Below are 19899 nucleotides of genomic sequence, written 5' to 3'. Positions count from 1 at the left end.
GGATGAGAATGTCCCGTATCCAGGCCTGCCCCACGACGGCGACTGGGACGCCGCGCTAAACGGCCAAGGCGTCACTCAAACTGACCGCGAGCAGCTCCTCAGGCTCCGGGCTACCATGGAGGCCATCGCGGGCAAGGCACGAGACAACAATGTGCGCATCGTCATTGACGCGGAGCAGACCTGGTACCAGCCAGTTATCGATGCTCTCACGGACGAGTTGATGCAGAGATACAATGCCTTGGATGGCGGTCCAGCGACCTGTATCGCCTCGTTCCAAGCCTACCTGAGACGCTACCCGCAACTTCTCGACCAACAGATCCAGCGCGCGGAGGAGAAGGGCTACAAGCTGCTTTTCAAGCAGGTAAGGGGGGCGTACATGGTGACCGAGGCAGAGCGGTGGGAGGAGGAGGGTCACAAAGGGCTGGGTCCGGTATGGTCAACCAAGGAAGAGACAGATGCGAGCTACAACTACGGCATTGAGAAGGCGCTCTCGACTATTGGCGAACAAGCGCGCCAGACAGGGGCTTCTAGATTAGGGGCGGTCTTTGCCACGCACAACTCCATCAGTGTCGATCTCGGGATTCGATTGCTGGAGAAGTACGGACTGGCCAAACGACAGGAGGAGAGTGGAAAGCTCCTGCTTTCGAAGGAGGCTGCGGGAAGCATTGCTTTTGCTCAGTTATACGGTGAGGATTATAATCTCAACAGTTGTTGGAGGTGCTGGCTGACTTCTTTCTAGGAATGAAGGATGACCTCACGAATAAGATTACTGGATCTATTGAGGCACCGGGAGGATTCGCGCTGGTTGTCAAAGTGAGTCTTGATCTTTGCACCCATTACCCCAAACTAATACCATGGCTAGTCCATGAGCTATGGCGACCTGCGCGAGTGTCTGCCCTTTCTCGCCAGGAGAGCGACGGAAAACAAGGCGGTTCTTGAGGGTAGAGGTGGTGCCATGGCTGAGCGGATTAGACTCGGTCGTGAGATCCGCAGGCGACTTATTCCCCTGAATTAGCTCAGGGGCTGGTGCTCAGTTAGTTTTCCTGTGTCAGAACAGACATATACTTTCACTTCACGGAAAATTGGGACAGATGATTGTGCGTTGAAACCGGCAACTATATTCACAGAACCAGGAGCTTACAAGCCCCTGATGCCTTTGAAAGTATTTACATGAATTGTGTACTTCTCAGTACTCTGCAACCGCGGGCGGCCGGAAGAAAAAAGGCCGCCACGACGGAAGGCAGCAAAAGCGCTCTTCTCATTACCCACTGCAGGGTTTCTTCTTCTCTCACTAAACCACTTAGAAGGTGAGGGTCTGGCCAGCGGTGCCGACGACGGCAGCCTTGACCTTGGAGGAGCCGAGGAGGGTGTAGCTGTAGTCGGGCTTGGTGAAGGTGCCCTTGGGGGCGTCGTTGGTGGAGCCACCGAGGTCGACGTCGTTGACGACAGCGTAGCCGGTGCTCTTGGAGTCAAGGAAGGTGATGGCCTTCTTGGTGTCGGAGAAGACGGAGGACTCGATGAGGAGCTGGGCGCCCATGCGGGTGTTGACACCAGAGGTCTCGAGCTTCTCGGCGTAGTTGTTGAAGATGTGGACGTTACCGAAGCGGACGGAGGGGTTGCGGGAGCCGACGTTGTACCAGTGGTTGTTGGCGTAGGTGACGTAGAGCTTGCCGGTGTCCTCAGCAGAGTTGGAGTCGGAGTGGCCGACGAGGGAGCCCTTGTAGTGGTCGTGGATGTAGGTGTTGGAGACGGTCACGGCCATGGAGGCGTGGGTGATGTCGAGCAGACCATCGTAGTAGTCCTTGCCGTTGTTCTTGTCGGAGGACAGGTCGCAGTGGTCAACCCAGACCTTGGAGGAGGCCTGGATGCCGATGGCGTCACCGTTGTCGGCGAGGACCTTGGAGATCTTCATGTTGCGGATGATGACGTTCTCCTGCTTGTTGATGTACAGACCGACACCGGTCAGGGAGGAGCCGGCGGCACCGATGATGGACTTGTTGGAGCCGACCTTGACCTTGGTGGCACCGGTGATGGCGCCCTTGACGACGATGACGGCCTTCTCGTCAGAGGTGGCGGCAGCGGTGAACTGGGCCAGGGTGGAGACGGTGGTGGTGGTACCGCCGGAGCCACCGGTGGTGCCGGCACCGTAGCCAACATCGCAAGCATCGGTGATGGCAGCACGCTTGCCGACGGTGCGGGGATCGACGGCGGCGCCGTCACGGACGGTAGGGGTGGGGGTGGCGCTGGCAACGGAAGCCAGGAGGGCCAGAGTAGAGGCGATGCCGGTGAACTTCATCTTGACTGTTTCGAGCTTGGTGGTTTGGCTGATTTGTGGTTGGTGGTTTTCGTAAGAAAAAGAATGTGTTGACGGTCTACGTCGAACGAAGGTATGCAGTGAGAGTTGTTTGAGGTAGGGAATGAATGCAAAGAGCGCGAGAGCTGAAAGACTGAAGAAGTGAAGCGGGATGGAGAGCAAGAGAAGACTGGTATGAAGTCGGATGGGACGAGGCTCTTAAGTATTTCTCGCCATCAACACGCAAGGGAGCTCTTGGCTAAGCTTCTCGTGCCAAGAGCCAAGACCTCTTCTGTAGAAGCTTGGGTACACACACCCGCTCCTCTCTCTCTGTCTGCAACGAAGGGAGGGCGTCTGCTTGGCCAGCGCCTTGCTTGCGTACGCGTGCTCTCCTTGGGTCTTGGCCCAGGATCATGGTGGTGCCAAGCGGAACCATACCGAGAGGAGGCTCTTTGGGCCCTTGGAGCCATTTGCGCAAATGCAACGCTGTCTTGGCACTTGCGTACGTCTTGGGCCTGGACAGGGCGGGCAAATGATGGTGATCCTTGGCGGGGAAGGGATTCGAAGGGGATGCCAAGACAGACTTGCACATCACATTGAGATGATGGTGGTACACGACATGGCGTCACGGTGAGAAGAATGGGTTGTGCATGCACCCAGACACCATGGAAGGCGGAGGTTGTGAAGGGAAAGGATGTGCTTGTGAATGGCACGGTGGGAACGAAGCGGTTCCCGGGCCCCGATCTGGCTGAATCGCACGAATGAGGATGCTGGCTCGGGATGGAGTGGACGGGCATGTGGTACGAGGGAGTGGTGGTTCGTTTGTTTAGGGGAAACGAGGCCAGGAGGTGTTTGTCGATATTGATCAGGCAGGCTAAGCCAGTAAGAGCGAGTTGACGTTTGGAAACGGACCAGGGGGGGATGATGGAAGTGGGTGCGAAATGAAGTCAGGGGATGAGTGATGGGATGGCACAGAGACATGGGGTTTCTTACCCATCCCAAAGAACGGCCGCATGGGTTCGAGATGGGCTGAGCAAGGGTCTCTTTTGACGAAAAAGGTTTTTTTTTCTGCTCACTGTCAAGCGGCAATAGGGGGCGGCTCGGGGAAAGGCCCAGCACCACGGGTGGAGGTATCATGGATTCATGACGGCGACTGGAGCCTCACGACTCACATCGGATGAAGGCGAATTCGCTACCCGAAAGGCCTCCCCGGCCCCCTGGGCTGTTCTAGACGACAGGGCGTTATTAGCAGCGAGCCAATAGTGCAAATATTGTGCGGGCTGGAAGACCGAGAAGGGGAACAAAGCCATATTGCATTATTGCGTACTTGGGCCGAAAACCAACTCGACTTCACCGGGGTTCTCAGGGCGACTCGCTCCCACTTACCGCGGGGTCCAGCACCAGAGTGTCCGTACAGTAGTAGTGTATCCGTACAGAAATAGCTGTCGGTTACCAATATCGAGTGCTACGCCGTCGTCTAACTGGACCTGGGGCTCCAGTCTAGCAGAATCGGGAAGCTGGGTCTCCTGGTCGTGGCCGTTTACGTTGGTGGCCGTCCCTGTTCGGAGGAGGTTCCGGGCGATGGTCCGAGTTGGAACGGTCGAAGGTCGGGGGCCAGGGCACCGAACCGGAATGGACGGGTGGGGCCCATGCTCCCGGCGTATATTAAATTTAAAATCAGGTAGAGTTGTGGGGGCAGGGATCTGTCTCAGATAAGGTATTTTCTCCGTCACTAACATCGACTTGTGGCGAGTCGTGCTGCCTTTGGTACCCTTTCTCTGCACTGCCAGCGAATAGACGCTGCCCTTTGAGCGCATTGCGCTGCTTTCATTGCTGTGATTTCTCTAGTCCGAGAGATGTGGGCATCTTGCTTCCTTCTCCGTGGAGATTCAGCTTCAGGTTGTCGCACCAGTATGCGCCTCGATGCGGGATTGATTGCAGATGTCACCCGCGCACCACCACCGCCGCCCAGATGTCAGCCAACACGCCAACACTCTCGGCGGCTACGGTACACGAGTACCTACACGAGAGTACTCGGGTCTGCTTCTCCTTTTGTCTGCCCAAGCCTCTGCATGCAGCGGCCGACGACGACGACGAAATCGTGGAGTTGAGGTGGATACTTACGGGATTTCAGGAGAATTTTCACGCATTCTCCGCCTGCGCCAACTCGGTGAAAATAGGTCCCAAAAGAAAACCATCAACTGCCGGACCTAACGACCCTTCTTCCTGGGTACACACTAACGAGAATTTGGACGACAGCTGCTGCATCCGTATCGGGGAGCACGGAGCCTGCCTCCGCAGTCCCGGCTCCGATACTTTTCGCTCGCAGTTGAGGAGCTGTCAATTGAGTTCAGGACCTTGCGCCGCATGTAAGGTACCTGGCGCTGTGTACTTTGTATATGTCTCTGCTTGGCTGTTTCCCAAGTACCTCTTGTCGCCCGACCGACCTCGGTCTCCTTTACCGCGTGGACTCCGTGGAGGGCGAAGACACTGCTCATTGGCGGCGTTACATGAAATATTGGCCATGAATTTGCAGGGTCGGAAATTAGGAGGCGAATCGCATATTGTCAGGCACGACGCGACCGCCATTTGGTACCAACAACCAGCGCAGTCTCGAAACTCGAATTCACTTGGCGGGAAAGGGTACTTGGCAGGCTGGCAGGTTGGGCAACATTTGGCACCACCCTCTTTCTCTTGGTTAATATGGAAGTCGGCACATTAAGGTCTTGTCCTTTGTCTTTTTCCCTGCGTCTTGTTTCTGGGGAAGAGGAAGCATGTCATCTCATTGCCGGCGCCTACCATAGCTTAATCCCGTAGCGCTCAACCTTGATGATCTTAGGACGCTCGTTAATGTTGTAACAGGAGCTAGAACGTCTCGCCTTGGGTAGAAGGTTTTTTTTTTTTTTTTTTTTTTTTTTTTTTTTTTTTTTTTTTGTCGGTACGTATCCGAGAGATGTTCCCTGACAGCGGTCCTCCTTACGACGGGAGAGCGCCCATATGATGTCCTCTCCCTCGGTCTCAGCCCACCCACACACTTCCAAGTTCGATACCTCACTCCACTATCCAGGGGAACATTGGACGGCCGACGTGATCTGATTATGCTCGGTTGCCTCCTTGGCTCTTCTTTTGGGGACATCGGCGAACACACATGACCATGTCCGCAGACTCCGTGCATGTTGAGCGAGCAAATTTGCCCACCAATCTCTACAACTGTCGGACATTTCTCAATCGCCGAGGTATTCTTTGCAGAAGAAGCTTGGTTTGTGTGTGATTCATGAAACATCCAAATTGTGCATCTGGCGACTAAGCTAAGGTAATGGAACGTGCCCCTCTTAATTCTTTTCATTATCATATTATGCCCCCAACCAGTTCATATCCGTTTCCATGCGCCGCCCTGCACAAACGTGCTCTAGCCGCCGTGCTACACGTGTACAACGTATTGCCATTCGGCGGAAAAACTAACGTGCGCAATTAACCTCACGCTCCCGTCGGCTCCTACAGTGCTCTACCACTGGACCCCACCTTCACGACACACCACACCCTCTCGTTCTGAGCCCCAAAATGCAGTGTGATACCATCTCCAACTCTTGCATCCTTCAACACTGACGTTCTGGTAGCCTTTCAACGACTGTCGTTGAATGATCGAGGTGCCAAGCCTCGATGCCAAGACGGATATCTCGGTGGGCTGGGCGGTTGAGAGCCACCCTGGGTTCCCAAGGGCCAAGACACGTTCGAGCTGATCAGTTCTTGGCCCTCTTTTTGACAGCCCAGCGTGCCAATCCTGCTGTGTAGATTGTGAAGGGGACAAAGGAGAAAAAAAAAATCTGGGCCACGAGGTCCCGCCAAGCCATCCAAGCATCCTCCCGAATGGCAGGCTGCACGTTCCTGGGCGCCAAGAAACCACCAACACCAACCCATCCCCAACGGGCGCCACCCTTTTGCAATAATTTTGGAATATTGGAGATTGATATCACGAACCTCAAGGATGACGGGGCCTGGCTGCGACACTCGGGTCTCCACCAGAGGGCGGAATTCGAAATCCAGGAACGGCGGGCAGACATGGAGACGCCGGTGGCGGAGGTCGCCATGCGTATGTGGAATACGGCCAGCGGGCAGATGGTCTCCCCGGGGACTCGTCATCGTCCACATCTCGTTTTCGCCATTGTTGATGGGTGGGAAATTTGTCGACGCCCGTCGTTGATGCAGGTTTGCCTGACTTCCTCTCCTCACCGCTGCTCACATCTTGTTCTCGTGACGGCCGATCACAGCCTCAAAGAAACAAGCTTGCCGCAGGGTTCCTTTTAGACGGACCGTGGCTGTAAGTTGTAACTCGTTACTTGGTGTCGAGATGTGTGTCCATGTTCCCCACAGCCTCAAATGACATTACTTCCTCTAGTTCATGCATCTCGTCGCCGCGGCGGCGGCAGCGTCGCTCATCTCGCCGGAATCTGTCCCTCCGGCACACCACGCGGCTTCGGTTTCTCCGCATCGGTGTCAGTCATTGTCCACGAGGTCTCCTGCCCGCCCGCGACACTGTCGTCTCCGGCATCACCACCACCCGGCACGTCGATGAACTGAGACTGGCGAGCCTCCTCCTCGATCTGCGCGCGCTCCTCCATCGTGAGGTCGCTCTTCGCCTGCCCGATCTGGACGAACGCGTACAGCGCCAGCGCGACGCCCGCGACGCCGACGGCCAGCCAGAAGGCCGTCTTGTAGCTCTGCTTCGTGCCCAGGTGGCTCGTCTGGCCGACGGCGACGTCGCCGATGCCGAGGAAGAAGGAGATGCCGAGGAACAGCAGGCTGTTGATGAGTGCGCCCGCGGTGCCCTGCCGGTACGCGGGCAGGTTCGTCGTGATGAAGACGTTGCTGACGGTGTAGGTGATGTCGATGCCGATGGTGCCGCAGATCATGGACGGGAAGACGTAGGCCCAGTAGTTGGGGTTGTCGGGCATGATGGCGAAGAGCAGCACGCTGAGAAGGTTGCCCGTGCCCGAGATGGCGAGCAGCACGCGGCCCGGCAGGAGGTGCAGCGTGAAGCCGCCGACGGTGCCGATGACGAGGCCGCCGAGGATCATGGGGACGTACCAGACGGCGGTCAGTAGCGGCGACATGTGCAGGACGGTCTCGATGTAGAAGCTGGAGTAGAAGAGGAAGAGGCCGAAGGTGCCGTAGGCGAAGAAGAGGGCGCAGGCCAAGGTCTTCATGGACTTGGGGGCGAACAGGTCGGCGGGGAGGAGAGGGTTCGACGCCACCTTGGCCTCGACGTACCACGCTCCGACGAGGAAGGCGACTCCCAGAACCAAGGTGACGATGATTTGCGGGCTGGCCCATCCCTGAGGCGCGTGCGAGCTGTCCGTGATGGCGTACACCACCAGCAGCAGACCAGGCACGATGGTCGCAACACCCCACCAGTCCATGCTAATCTCCTGGCGCTTCTCACGCAGGTCGTTGGGGATAGTCAGAAACGACACAGCGGTGATGATGCCGAGCACGATGCTGCCGAGCCAGAAGTACGCACGCCAGTTGAGGAACTGGCCCGCAACACCGCCGATGAGGATACCGAAGAAGAAGCCGATGGGGGCGAAGGCGCCGTACAGCGCAAAGACAAGGTTCTTGCGCGGGCCGGGGCGGTAGATCTTGCCAAGGAGCATGATGCCGGCCGGGAGGTACGCGGCGGAGCCGAGACCCTGGAGGGCTCGGCAGAAGATCAGCATGAGGTAGTTGTTGCTGAAGGCGGCGATGAGGCACCACACGAAGAACCAGGCCAGGCCGATGTTAAAGACAAAGTACCCGCCGTACATGTCACCCAGCCTGCCAAGCGGCAGCAGGAAGGCGCCGGTGACGAGCGAGAAGACGCTTGAGGGCCATGTCTGCGAGGCGGCCGGGATGTCGAGCTCCTTGGCGAGTGGAGGCAAGATGATGTGGAAACCACTGACGAAGTACTCCTGAGGGGAACGTCAGAATCTAGATCTTGCCCGAGCGGGCATGATTGGAACCACCGTGATGGGAAGAGACTTACCGCCATCAACATGGATCCCAGCAGGGAGAAGCAAAAGCCGATTTCGGACCATTGGGACTTGAAGACGGCCGGGCGCTGTCGGCCGAGAAGCTCGACGTCAAACGAGGTTGCGCTTCTGCGGTCGCCGGGGCCGGTGGCATCCCGCTCGGTATCGTCGTGCCGGGACATCGGGACTTTCACACCGGAAGAGGGGGTTCGTCTGTTCGGCTATGCAGTTGCGGGTATGTATGTCGTCTAATCTGGTGACGTGATTGCAAGTGCAATTGGGGAACGATGATTAGGTTATGTCATGTATGTGTACAGTTTTCTTGACAGCATGAAAAGAGTCAAAGTCGCATCCATTACAAGAAGAGCAGAACCCATTACGGGACCATGCAATGGCTAAATATTGGGCAGGCTGGCAGCAGGCCATCGAGGTCCCGAGTCACTGATGCAAAGAATTTCTAATCGGTCGCCATTGATGTGGAGAACAAAGGGGATTCGCGACCAACGGGCCACGGCTTGGAACCCGCCCCAACACACGGGCCGGATGGGGACTGGGGGCGACGGGATCCTAGGCCACCAACAAAGCGGTCTCCGGAGACTGCGAGACTGCGCAGATAGTAGAGCCTCGTGAGGCACGACGGCGGTGGCTGCTTGCTGCTGCTGGTGCTGGGTGGGCATGGTTTGCGCCTTGGCTTCCGTTCTGGGCGAAGGGCGTCATCTGTCAACCTGAAAGTAGTGTTGGCGGCGGCACGTGTAAGAGAGTTCAGACATGTTTGCTTGGAAACACGGGCAGACGGGATAGCCCAGCGTTGTGTGGAATCTGTGACGATGGAGTGGTAATCGAGGACACACGGATATGCTTACGCGATGAGAGCCAGTTTATCGCATATTTTGCCTCCTTTGGGCGTCATGGTGCTGGATATTACAGCCTCGATGACACAACTAGCGAGATCCGGGGCAATCTGGCGCCTGCCGGGCTGTGACGCCAGGGTCTTTTTTTTCTGGTCCTCACGGACGTTCGAGAGCGTTCGCTTTGGAAACATCCGATGGAATCATGGAAACGCGGAAACTTCAGAGGTGGTGGCAGACAATGGAGAATGCGCCTCTTTGTTTGGCTGTTGGCTGGACTGGTGGAGCTGCTCAAATGCCAAATTGGGCCTAGCTCCTCTTTTCCTGGTATCTGATTCGCCAGAGACACAATGTCAAGCGGAAAGAAAAACGTGACTGCAACGAATCATTGGAACCCAAGACTTGGACCGTGCGTCATCTTGCTCAACCTTCGAGAAGAAAGAGTGGGCCCCATATGCACGCTGTGCTGCTGGATTTCCACTTTGGGACTAGCGCAACTGCCACTCGGCCGGGCCCAGCAGGACGTGCCCCGCGCTCTTTTCCGCCGATGCGGTGTCATCGGCCGCCGAACCAAGCGTCTGCCCGCCGTCACTCTATCGATCCGCCATCCAACTGCACCGCACCGCACCTTCATCCCGTTTTCCAACGATTCCACATACCGCACAGCACCTTACGCCCTGCGAGTGACGCGAAACCCTTAGGTTCTGCCCAATCTAATCAGATCAGTCGTCTCATATCTTCTGACAAACGGGCAGCCACTCACTCGCTCCGGAATCCATATTCCCACACCTTGGCTACCCCTACTGTACCACTCTGGGCCCCCCGGATTACCAATCTTGGATTTCGCCTCAAATCTGTCATGCATGTCTTGATGCTTCTTTTCTCAATCGAGGCAGTATCTGCGCCAACCCAACCACAACCCGGTCATCCCAACGTCTGCCCATAGCTTCCTTCCCATCTCGTTGCTTCACACTGCCTCACAACGTCCTCGTCACTGGCCCTGCCGCCCTTGTTACGTTATCATTACCACCACAGTACCAATCTACTCACATCTTGATATCTCTCCCATAGGCTGTTGCAGGCCCAGGAGGAACCTGCAGCTTGGGACGCCCGCACGCAAGCGCGCGCGCGCCCAGACCCAGACAAGACACACACACAAAGGACAAACGCGCACCTTGATAGCCCGCGCGTCTGTCTGCTGGGCTTGCTAGCTGCAATGGCCCGCATCGACATGCTGAATGCCCCGACAAAACCATGTCACAACTGCCGCCGCCGCCGTCTCCGCTGTGACCGCTCCTACCCCCACTGCCACAAGTGCACCGCGGCCGGCCAGGAGTGTCTGGGCTACGGCAAGCTCTTCCGCTGGACTGAGGGCGTCGCGAGCCGCGGGAAGCTCGCCGGCAAGGCCACAATCACCTTCTCCTCCGCCCCGGAGCCCGAGTCTCATTCGTCATCCCTCCAACTCGCCGACCCGGCAGCCTCCTCGTCCTCCTCCGGGACCCAGCACCCAGAACTCCCGCCGGCGGCATCCACGGAACCAGAGCCCAGCAGCGCCCTCGTCGTCTCCGCCGCCGCCGTCCGCCCCGGGACCCAGTCGGCCCCATGGACCCTCGTCGACCCTCTCTTCCAGGATGTGGAGCATCACTACCGCCACTACCTCTCATATTGTACATCTCACGCCCCATCTCCTCCTCCTCCCACCGCGGAACCAACCTCTCGGTAGGACGCGTCCGAATAGAGTAGGCAAGCTAACCATCTCGGCCTAGTCACCACCCGCGTCTGCAGGGATCTCGTCTCCTGGGACGTCCCAGACCGTAACCCCTTCCGCTCCCTCGTCCCGCTGACGAGAGCGCACCCCCTGCTGCAGCACATCATCGTCGCCGCGTCGGCCGCCCACATGTCCAACCTCTCCCGCGCCGTCTCCTCGGATCCGGTGGCCGACCTCAACGCCCGTCAGGCCCTGAACGACGCCCTCATCGCCAAGCACAAGGCCCTCCGTCTGCTGTCGTCTGCCATCCAGAGCATCGGCAGCAGCGGCGGCGTCGGCGGCGACGTCGTGCTCGCGGCCGTGCTCTTCTTCGTCAACGTCGAGTTGATCGAGAGCGGGCAGTCCGGCTGGAAGCCCCATCTCGAAGGCGCCGGCCGCATCATGGCCTTCCTGCCGCCGGTGGGCTCGGCCGATGAGGCCTTGAGGGACTATGTCATGTCTGATTGCTTCATGTGAGTTTCTCATGTCATTGATGTCGTGTGATGCGATGTGATGTGTCCGGTATTTGGTAATGAATTATCTAAGCTAATATTTTTCAACCAAAGATATTACATCTTGGCTTCGGCTTTCAACACGTCTCCGCCTACCGCCGCCAAATCCTACTACCAGTCTGTGCAGGCGTCTTCTATCCTAGGAAGGGCCGCCGCCAACAGCTATCTGTGTTGTCCGCCTGATATTCTGCAGATCCTCCTCGACGCCTCCCAGCTGTCAACAACAGAGGCAGATGACCTTGACTCTACTGCCCAGGCTGGCGCGCAGCTGCTAGAGAAAGCTTTGGCCTTCGACATTGAGAACTGGGCATATGAGCAGCGAAACATTTCCTACTTCCAGCAAATCCCGGTCGAAAGCCGCATACACGCCGGCTCCGCACATCGCATTGCCGCCAGCCTGTACATCTTGCACAGTGTTCCGGCCATATCAAAGCTCGTGTCAGTCAGCCGCGATGAGTTGGATTCGGAGCTCTACTACCATCTTTCCTCCATCTCTGACGAAGATCCTAACTTCAAGGCGACTTGTTGGCCGACATTCATTGCCGGCGCCGGCGCATCCAACCCCGACAGACGAGCATGGGCCCTCTATCGGCTCAAGAGGCTCATGATTGCGACACCGTGGGGTTTCATCACGACTGCCATGGACACCTTGCAGACCATCTGGAGTTTGGAAGAGTCCCTCGACCCCAGCACGCAGACAGAAAGGAGCTGGGTGCAGAAGCTCAAGTCCTCTGACCTCAACTTCCTCATCGTGTGAACAGGGCGCAGGAGAACGCATCACAGCCGGGGGCTGGTTGCGACGGCAAATTGGCCGCCGGCATCAATGAAATTGAGCTTCTTCTCTCCTAGCTGCTTACTACGGACCAGCGTTGGCATCTTTACGGTGTCCGTCGTGGCAAGACCCGTGTTGTAGCTCGCTGAGAATCCCCAAGCATGCATTTCACCTTCTTTTGAAATGGTGTAGCAGTTGTCGATGCCTGCTGCAACGAAGACAGCTTTGAGGTCTGTCCAGCCGAAGTTAGTCTTATCAGTACTGTCGCTGGATAGGGGATACTCACCAGGAACGACAGCTGGGACGTTGAGCACCCGAGGGCGGTCCCTCGAATCGAATATGATGTGGTCTTCAGGCAGCGTCTCGAGCGGCATTCCCATCTGGCCGTCGTCCGCTCGGCCCCAAACCAGTACTTCGCCTTCCTCGGTGCACGCAACGGTGTGGTGCAGTCCACATCCGATGTGGCGGATCTTGTATCCCTCGAGGCTCTTGATGACTGTCGGCGAGATCACAGTCGTGAACCCGGTGTCCTCCCGCGTCGAGATTCCACACTGGCCAAAGTTGTTCAGTCCGAAACCCCAAACCTTGCCCGTCGTGTCGAGGGCGAAGCTATGATGCGACCCAGCAAAGATCTTGGCCGTCTTGTTCTTGGGAAGACCGACGCGCTGGGGGACGAGGGTCTCGAAGCGTCGGCGTGCCAAGATGCGCCGTCCCAACTCGTTCTGCTCCCCAGATCCCCATGCGAAGACGTTTCCGTCATTGGTGAGGGCGAGGATATGGTCTGATCCGCCCGCGAGTTCTTTGATATCCGTGAGTCCTGGGATCAACACTGGCAATCGTTCCGTCGTCTTGGGTGGCTTCTCATGGAGGAAGCCAAAGTTGCCGTCTCCGCCCTGCGCGTGGTTAGCATGGAGTACTCAAAAACGGGTGACGCAACTTATGGCAAAGCTTCCCCATCCGTACACTTTTCCTGCAGCCGTCAACGCAAACCCTGCGCTGTTCGTCGCTGCAACTTGCACAACATCAATCTCCTCTTCAAAGTGGACGGCCTCGGGAGTACTCTCGAACGGGTCCAGAATATCCTCCTCGTCCTCTTCGGCCTCTGCTTCGGACTTGGAGGAGGGCTTCACGCGTCCCAGGGCACCATCGTCGTTGACGCCCCAGGTTAGCACCTTGCCGTCGTGGGTAAGAGCAACACAGTGCATACCGCCAACGGCAACTTGTACAACCCCTACAGAGTCGGCATCGAGGAGGCGGTTGAGGCGTGGGCGGGGCGCTTGTGTGTGTCGGGGTCCAAGACCCAGCTCGGAGTTCTCGCCGCTTCCGATAACGAAGACGTCGAGTTTCGTCGTAGGTCTCGATGTCGAAGATGGTCCGGGGCTCGTCTGTTTGGGCTTCGTTGGGTGTTGGTCCCGTTTGGTGCTTGCCGTTTGGGCCTATCGGTGTAAGTCGGCATCGATATCGCTAAGGCAAGGAAGGACTGTCGGGCGGCACTTACCTTGGTGCGAGACGGTAAAGAAGTCTCCATTCTGTTTTTCTTTTCTTCCTTGAACTTTTGGAAAGAATACTAGCGACGAAAGAATTTAACAAACTTGTTTGTCATGTCTTCTCTTGACGAACGCTGAGCACTGTGCCAATTTGTATGGCTGCCGCAGGCGATATGCAAGGAAGCTCAGACCACAGCCCTCGGACTTGCTTACCTCAGTACGATTAGTCACCATGCCATTCCTGGCGCTGGGGCAGCTGCTGCCTGGTGGTGCCTGCACCAATTGACCAATGAACACGCCGTCTTGCTTCTTCACGACGCGGATGACTAATTCGCGGAAGGAAGAGATGATGCAGGCAAGCAGCACGCCTGACACGTTGTTCCAAGGCAGATTTCCAGAATGGTATTGAATCCTACAAGAAAAGTCTACTTCTAAATCAACCTTGACAACTCATTCCGCGATATGGCAAGCGCTAAGGGTGCTACTAGAACTCTCGAAAGAGTCTTTAACAGTCCGGATGCTTGAGAACCTCAGAAGAACATTGACCGAGTTCGCCTTGTCGTTCGTCCCGCTGGATCTTGCGCCTCCAAACGGATGCGCCCCGATGACTGCCCCAGTGCACTTGTCATTGATGCAGAACATGCCCACCGAGTCTCTCAATCTCTCATTCGCAATCCTGATGGCATCTCTGTCGCGCGAGAAGAAAGACCCCGCCAAGCCGTACTCACTCGTGGAGTCAATGAGGTCGCATACGTCCTCGAGGCTGTTCGGCAGGGTATCGTCGTAAGTTAGCACAGCAAACAACGGCCCAAAGAGCTCCCGCGTAAGGAGATCAGATGCGGCGGCCTTGTCGTCCTGGTTGGCCTCCAGAATGGCCGGTTGAATGAAGAGGCCTTTACTACCGTCCCTCTTGCCTCCGAAGAGAAGCCGGTGGCCATCCTTCTGGGCATTCTCCAAGAACTCGCCGAATCGTTCGAAAGCTGCCTCGGAAACTATCGGCCCAAGTGGGTGGTGGAGTTGCTTGACGTCGTCGCCATGCGTCATCTTGGCCGCCTCTCTCAGCAACGCCGCCTTGAGATCGCCCTGCTCCCACATCGACTTGGGAACATACAGACGCGACAGCGCGCTACACTTTTGTCCTTGGAATTCAAAGGCTGAGCGGACTGCAGCGGAAGCAACCCAGTCAACGTCTTCGCGACACGAGTTGTGGACCAGGTGGAAGTTCTTGCCGCCGCTCTCGCCTACGATACGTGGAAAGGTCTTGTAGACCTGCGTGTTGGTCCCAATCTGCGCGAACAAGCTCTTCAGAACCGCCGAGGATCCCGTGTAATGAAGGCCAGAGAAATGCGGGCTCGCCAGCGCGGGCTCGACCACAACTGTGGGGTCTGCCGTGGGAAGGAACTGGACCACCCCCTTGGACAGCCCGGCCTCCTCCATGACTTGGTACAGGATGTAATTCGACAGCACAGCCATCGGCGACGGCTTCCAAAGCACGACATTCCCGAGAATGGCCGGGGTGAAGGCGATGTGCGCCCCCAGCGCAGTGAAGTTGAACGGCGAAACCGCGAGCACGAACCCCTCAAGCGGCCGGTAATCGAGGCTGTTGTACGCGGAGTCGGACTGCTTGAGCGGCTGCTGCTGGTAGAGCTGGTGGCAGTAGTAGACGTGGAAGTTGAGGGTGTCGATGACTTCGGTGATGCAGTCGCCCTCTGCCTGCCCGCACGTCTTGCCTTGGCCGAGCATCGTGGCCGCCATGAGCTTCCACCTGTACTTGGTCTCGACGAGCTTTGCGGCGCGTTTGTAGATGGCGGCGCGGTCGCTGAAGGGCATGTTGGCCCATTGGCGGCGCACGTCCAGGGCGCCGGGGATGGCGCTCTTCTGGATGGTCTCTCGGTCGACTTCGTGATACTCCGCTAGCGGGGCGCCATGGTGGTTCCATGGGTTCTTCTGCACACTCTTCCGGCCGGTGTAAAGGCGTTCGCCGTTTATGATGCTGGGGATTTCGAAGGTTGTTTTTTCGGCCTCAGCCAGGGCAGCTTTGAGAAGCTTGCGCTCCTCTGAACCGGGGGCGTAGGAGAACTTTTGCTCCAGTTGTCAGTGGTGTAGATGTGCTGATACGATGAGTCGAAACTCACCCCATCGGCGTTAGCCGGCTCTGGATACAGTGAAAGTGGCATTGTGAATCAGCAGAATGAAACGATAGGAAGGCTTCAAACAGTCTGGAAAGTCTACGATGACAGTTCATCAAGCCTGCAATGCAACAAGCCTTAATATCGTCAGCTTGCGAACCCATGCTCGGGCCGGCCGCAGGGTGGGCGAATCAGCGGGGTAGATCGGCACCCCTCAGTATCGGAGAGGCAGGACCGACGGTGTAGCAGCCAACCGGCTCTGTCACTGAGTCCATTGGAAATGAGCTGAATGTGGACGAGACGACATCTGGTCTGTCTTTATTCCCAAAGCGTTGCGGCCCGAGAGTGTCACTGGTGAGTGGTCTCGACAGGAAACCCGATTACCTCGGCCTACTGGGTTGCAAGACTACCGCACCATGTTCCAGAGCACGATCAAGCGAGCATCAGGCTATACGGAATCTTCGAAATCTGGAGAATTTGAAAGCATTGCAACATGTTAGCAGCCTGGCGCCAACTTGGATCAATGCAGTAGGCAGAGGCAACGCATGAGACTTTGACACAACGAGATCTTGGTTAAACTATGTGCTAATCGATACGACGTCTTATCCTCCAGTATGACAAGTCTGCAGAAATAATCGCAAGTGACCGTTTAAACACAACGCGCGCCATCAACGAGAATCTCCACGCCACTGATGATCGAGCTGGCCGGCTCAGCAAGGAAGAGAGCCACATTAGCCACATCAGAGGGCTCCACGAGGCGCCCGATCGGGATCGCCTCACACTTGGCCTTGATAATCTCCGCCGGCACAGGGCCGTCTGCAATGCCCGCAAACTTATTGAGGAGCGGCGTATTGCCCGAAGTCGGGCAGATGGTGTTGAACCGCAGCTGGTCCCGGGCGAACTCCAGCGCCATGGACTTGGTCGCCGAAGACACGCCGGCCTTGGTGGCGTTGTACCACGTCTGCAGTGCGCCGGGCCGGATCGCGTTTTCGCTGGAGATGACGATGGTCGAGCCGGGGCCGTTCTTTTTCATCTCGGGGATGAGGATCTTGGAGGCGAGGAAGATGCTCTTGACGTTTACCTCGAAGGCACGGTTGAACTCTTCGAGGGTCACGTCGATGCTCGATTTATTGGGATAGCTCCAGCCAGCGTTGTGGACGACGATGGAGGGCGCCTTGCCGAAGCGTTGAACTGAAGTTTCGAGCTGGAACAAACTGAATCAGCATCAATCAAAATTAGCAGTGATTAGAGAAATCCACTTACTGCCTTTTCCCAGCTTGCTTCTTCGGCTACGTTGGCTTTGATCTGATAAGCTTGGCTCTCAGAGTATCCATCAACTGGACCGTCAGTCGCTTGCAAGTCCAGTCCCAGAACTAGCGCGCCCTCCTTGACGAAAGTCTCAAGAATCCCCCTCCCAAAGCCCTGGGTAGAGCCGGAGACGAGAGCAATCTTTCCTGCCAAACGACCGGTCATTTTGAAAGTTCGAATTAGGTTCAGAATACTGTAAAGGGATGCAGTCGAATATTATTTTTCCACGCTATCACCATTGTTGAGACGCAGTCGTCGTTTGAGTGGTTTTAGATAGTCTTCTTGAATTACAGTTAACCCCCGGCCCGAGCTCCATGCGGGGGCGGGGTGCTATCGGGGATGCGATCCCGGGTTCGGGTTCGGCCCCCGATTGTTCGTATGACTACTACCCCTCAGTCCCCCCGTCGGCCGGGCCGGCGCTGTCACACAACACCGCACTCCTCGCACAGCAACCTCCCCATCTCACCAGCAAAACAGAATGGCCCCATCAACCGCGACTCCGTCTGATTTACACCGCGCCCCCGTGTAAGTGCCGCCATCATCCAGCTCGGACCAGCGAGCTAACACAATCTCAGCGCATGTCTCAAGTGCCGCGCAGCCAAGGTCCGATGCTTAATATCCCGACGGCCGGACCGATGCGATCGTTGCACATCCAACGGCAGCGACTGTGTCTTCACTCAGCCGAAAAGAGCCAGAATTAGAGCCCGGCCTTATCCCCAGCCCCGACAGCGCGAGTCTTCTCCACAACTACGCGTATTCGTATCTCCGCAGGACGAGGCCCGAGAGGATGTCATCCAGCCCACGCCGCCGTCGCATGCGTCACCCGCCCCTCCGACGCCGGTAAGCCATGATGCCCCTCATCTTGATGTCGGGTCTCAACCTCCCATTACTGCGGAGATACGTGCAAGAATCATAGCGACGCTGGCGACTCTCAAAGGCAAGAGAGGGGCACCTTTCAGCTTTATCACGTCGGGTGATAGACCACCTTTCGGTGCAAGTAATGATCCTGGAGAATCTGGCAGACGGAATTTCCAAGGACAAGCCAGCCAGCCATCTCAACCGTCGTTGAAACTTTCATGGCTTCTCACTCCGCTAAAAGTGGGTGGGCCTGGGCAGGCAACTACCAGCCAGGCTGGTCCTCCGGTAAAGATGCCCAGCTACTCGGCATCCATGAGTCTCGGACACACTATCACGGATCCAATCGACAATGGCATCCTAAGTGAGGCGGCATCAACAGCACTTTTCGAACATTTCATGATCGAGATGAATGCGAAATGGGAATACGTCTTGGACCCCCACTTCGACACGCACAACGATGTTAGGCGAAGAAGCCATCTATTGTTTGCCACTGTTCTGTTCTGCTCCTCCAAGTTTGCAAACTACCAATATGGGCAGCTATCTCTCAAGACGGATCCTTTTCTTCAAACCCGATTGTGCAGCCTGGCTCGCAACCTGGCTGTCCGCACGTTTGCCGAGGGAGACAGGTCCGTCGAGACCATGCAAGCGTTCTACCTACTCGTCTGTTGGAAAGACGAGGATGACGATATCTCATACCTGCACAGCGGCTACGCATTCCAAATACTCCACGACCTGGATTTGGAGCAGAGCAATGGAAATGCCCAGCAGACCGCGAGGCGCAGACGGGCTTGGCTTGCCTTGTTTCGACAAGATAAACAGCAAAGCATGTTTTTCATGAGGAGAGCCTCGCTTAGTATCGGAGACGAGGAAGACTCCCCTCGTCTTCTCGACCTGCAGACCTGGTTGAAGATGCCGCATTCTCTGCCGCTTGATTTTGTTGCTTGCTGCAGCGCTGACCTACGACGTATTCAATCCAAGATCCGCGTCATGATTCCAAAGGCATCCTCAACCATGCTTCCTTGTCTTTCTGACCTCTTGGACTCTGAACTAAACAGATGGAAACTGACTTGGCAACCTCATTTTGATGGAAAAGGCAGGCTGCATCAGAACGATGATCTATCGCTCGATCAGAGACTGCTTTACTCTGGTCAGGACCATCTTTCGACCCTTGTCGGGGTTTGGGAACAAAGTGTCAGGCTCAATATTTCGTCATCAATTTTGAGACAGGCCCTCATGACTTCAGTGACCAAAGACTCTCGGTCCTCTGAGCTGCCTTCAGCACCAGCTTCAAGTCTTGGCTTCCCTGCCATGGGAGAGGGGCTTTCACCAGACACGCCAGGTCTGGCGAACAGTGTTCATGGCGCCTTGGGAACACTGCGTCAACTTCTAAAGTTTCCAACAGACGACTTTCGTCGGGCACCAGATGCTCTAACCCTTCTTGCGCCGAACGCAGCACTCTTTTTATGTCTGCTGTTGTGCCTGCCATGTGACGGTATTCTTGGCCCATCATTCCAAAGAACCGCCGTTGGTCTCATAAGAGACATTACTCGGCATGTCAAGAACATGGTACGATCGCCGCAGGATATGGTGAACCTGCACGCGGCGTACTTGGAGTCACTAGCAAATTTGCTGCAGCCAGTGACCCCGCAACGCTCACCAACTCTACAAGGCCATATGGGATCGGAGGTTCAGCATTTGGGTCTCGATGGAGACCAAATGCTACTTGAAGAGACGGAACTTCAGGCAGCTCAAGTGTTAGCGGGAGGAATGGATGCGTTCAATCATAGCGCGGATATCAGCAACGCTTTGCTAGGGTTTACTAGCGAGCCGGAGCAAGTGTTGCACATGCAAAGCTTCGCCAACTTGATGGACACGAGTTTCTTTTGGGATGCACCTCCCATGACAGCGGAGAGAAACTATGAATAAAGCAACAACATCTA

At 56.5% G+C, this 19899-nt stretch overlaps 7 protein-coding genes across 7 annotated transcripts; 2 read left to right on the top strand and 5 right to left on the bottom strand.

Annotated features, from left to right (window-relative positions):
• Positions 1-1300: 1300 nt before the first annotated feature.
• Positions 1301-2296, bottom strand: PLB (Pectate lyase B; the record flags this gene model as incomplete). Its single annotated transcript, XM_036645703.1, has 1 exon — positions 1301-2296. One exon carries the CDS (start codon positions 2294-2296, stop codon positions 1301-1303), a length of 996 nt encoding a protein of 331 aa, XP_036489080.1.
• Positions 2297-6726: 4430 nt separating this feature from the next.
• On the bottom strand, positions 6727-8480 carry terJ-0 (Efflux pump terJ; the record flags this gene model as incomplete). Its single annotated transcript, XM_036645702.1, has 2 exons — positions 6727-8238; positions 8313-8480. 2 exons carry the CDS (start codon positions 8478-8480, stop codon positions 6727-6729), a joined length of 1680 nt encoding a protein of 559 aa, XP_036489084.1.
• A 1882-nt stretch (positions 8481-10362) lies between these two features.
• acr-2-1 (Acriflavine sensitivity control protein acr-2) lies at positions 10363-12162 on the top strand (the record flags this gene model as incomplete). Its single annotated transcript, XM_036645701.1, has 3 exons — positions 10363-10813; positions 10913-11366; positions 11460-12162. 3 exons carry the CDS (start codon positions 10363-10365, stop codon positions 12160-12162), a joined length of 1608 nt encoding a protein of 535 aa, XP_036489085.1.
• A 20-nt stretch (positions 12163-12182) lies between these two features.
• On the bottom strand, positions 12183-13705 carry pim1-0 (Protein pim1; the record flags this gene model as incomplete). The annotated part of the gene is made up of 4 exons (XM_036645700.1): positions 12183-12409; positions 12464-13070; positions 13143-13613; positions 13676-13705. 4 exons carry the CDS (start codon positions 13703-13705, stop codon positions 12183-12185), a joined length of 1335 nt encoding a protein of 444 aa, XP_036489082.1.
• A 409-nt stretch (positions 13706-14114) lies between these two features.
• On the bottom strand, positions 14115-15841 carry pruA (Delta-1-pyrroline-5-carboxylate dehydrogenase; the record flags this gene model as incomplete). Its single annotated transcript, XM_036645699.1, has 2 exons — positions 14115-15743; positions 15800-15841. The coding sequence occupies 2 exons, from the start codon at positions 15839-15841 to the stop codon at positions 14115-14117; spliced, it is 1671 nt and encodes a 556-aa protein (XP_036489083.1).
• A 601-nt stretch (positions 15842-16442) lies between these two features.
• CGCS363_v013849 (4-formylbenzenesulfonate dehydrogenase TsaC1/TsaC2) lies at positions 16443-17266 on the bottom strand (the record flags this gene model as incomplete). The annotated part of the gene is made up of 2 exons (XM_036645698.1): positions 16443-16997; positions 17057-17266. The coding sequence occupies 2 exons, from the start codon at positions 17264-17266 to the stop codon at positions 16443-16445; spliced, it is 765 nt and encodes a 254-aa protein (XP_036489672.1).
• A 984-nt stretch (positions 17267-18250) lies between these two features.
• CGCS363_v013848 (uncharacterized protein) lies at positions 18251-19885 on the top strand (the record flags this gene model as incomplete). Its single annotated transcript, XM_036645697.1, has 1 exon — positions 18251-19885. One exon carries the CDS (start codon positions 18251-18253, stop codon positions 19883-19885), a length of 1635 nt encoding a protein of 544 aa, XP_036489671.1.
• Positions 19886-19899: the final 14 nt, after the last annotated feature.

This window comes from Colletotrichum siamense, assembly GCF_013390195.1.
Source record: "Colletotrichum siamense strain Cg363 chromosome Unknown KSG_Cg363_contig09, whole genome shotgun sequence".
Classification (NCBI taxonomy): Eukaryota; Fungi; Ascomycota; class Sordariomycetes; order Glomerellales; family Glomerellaceae; genus Colletotrichum; species Colletotrichum siamense.
Note: the sequence above shows the minus strand (reverse complement) of the source record. Positions and strands in the feature narration are given on the sequence as shown.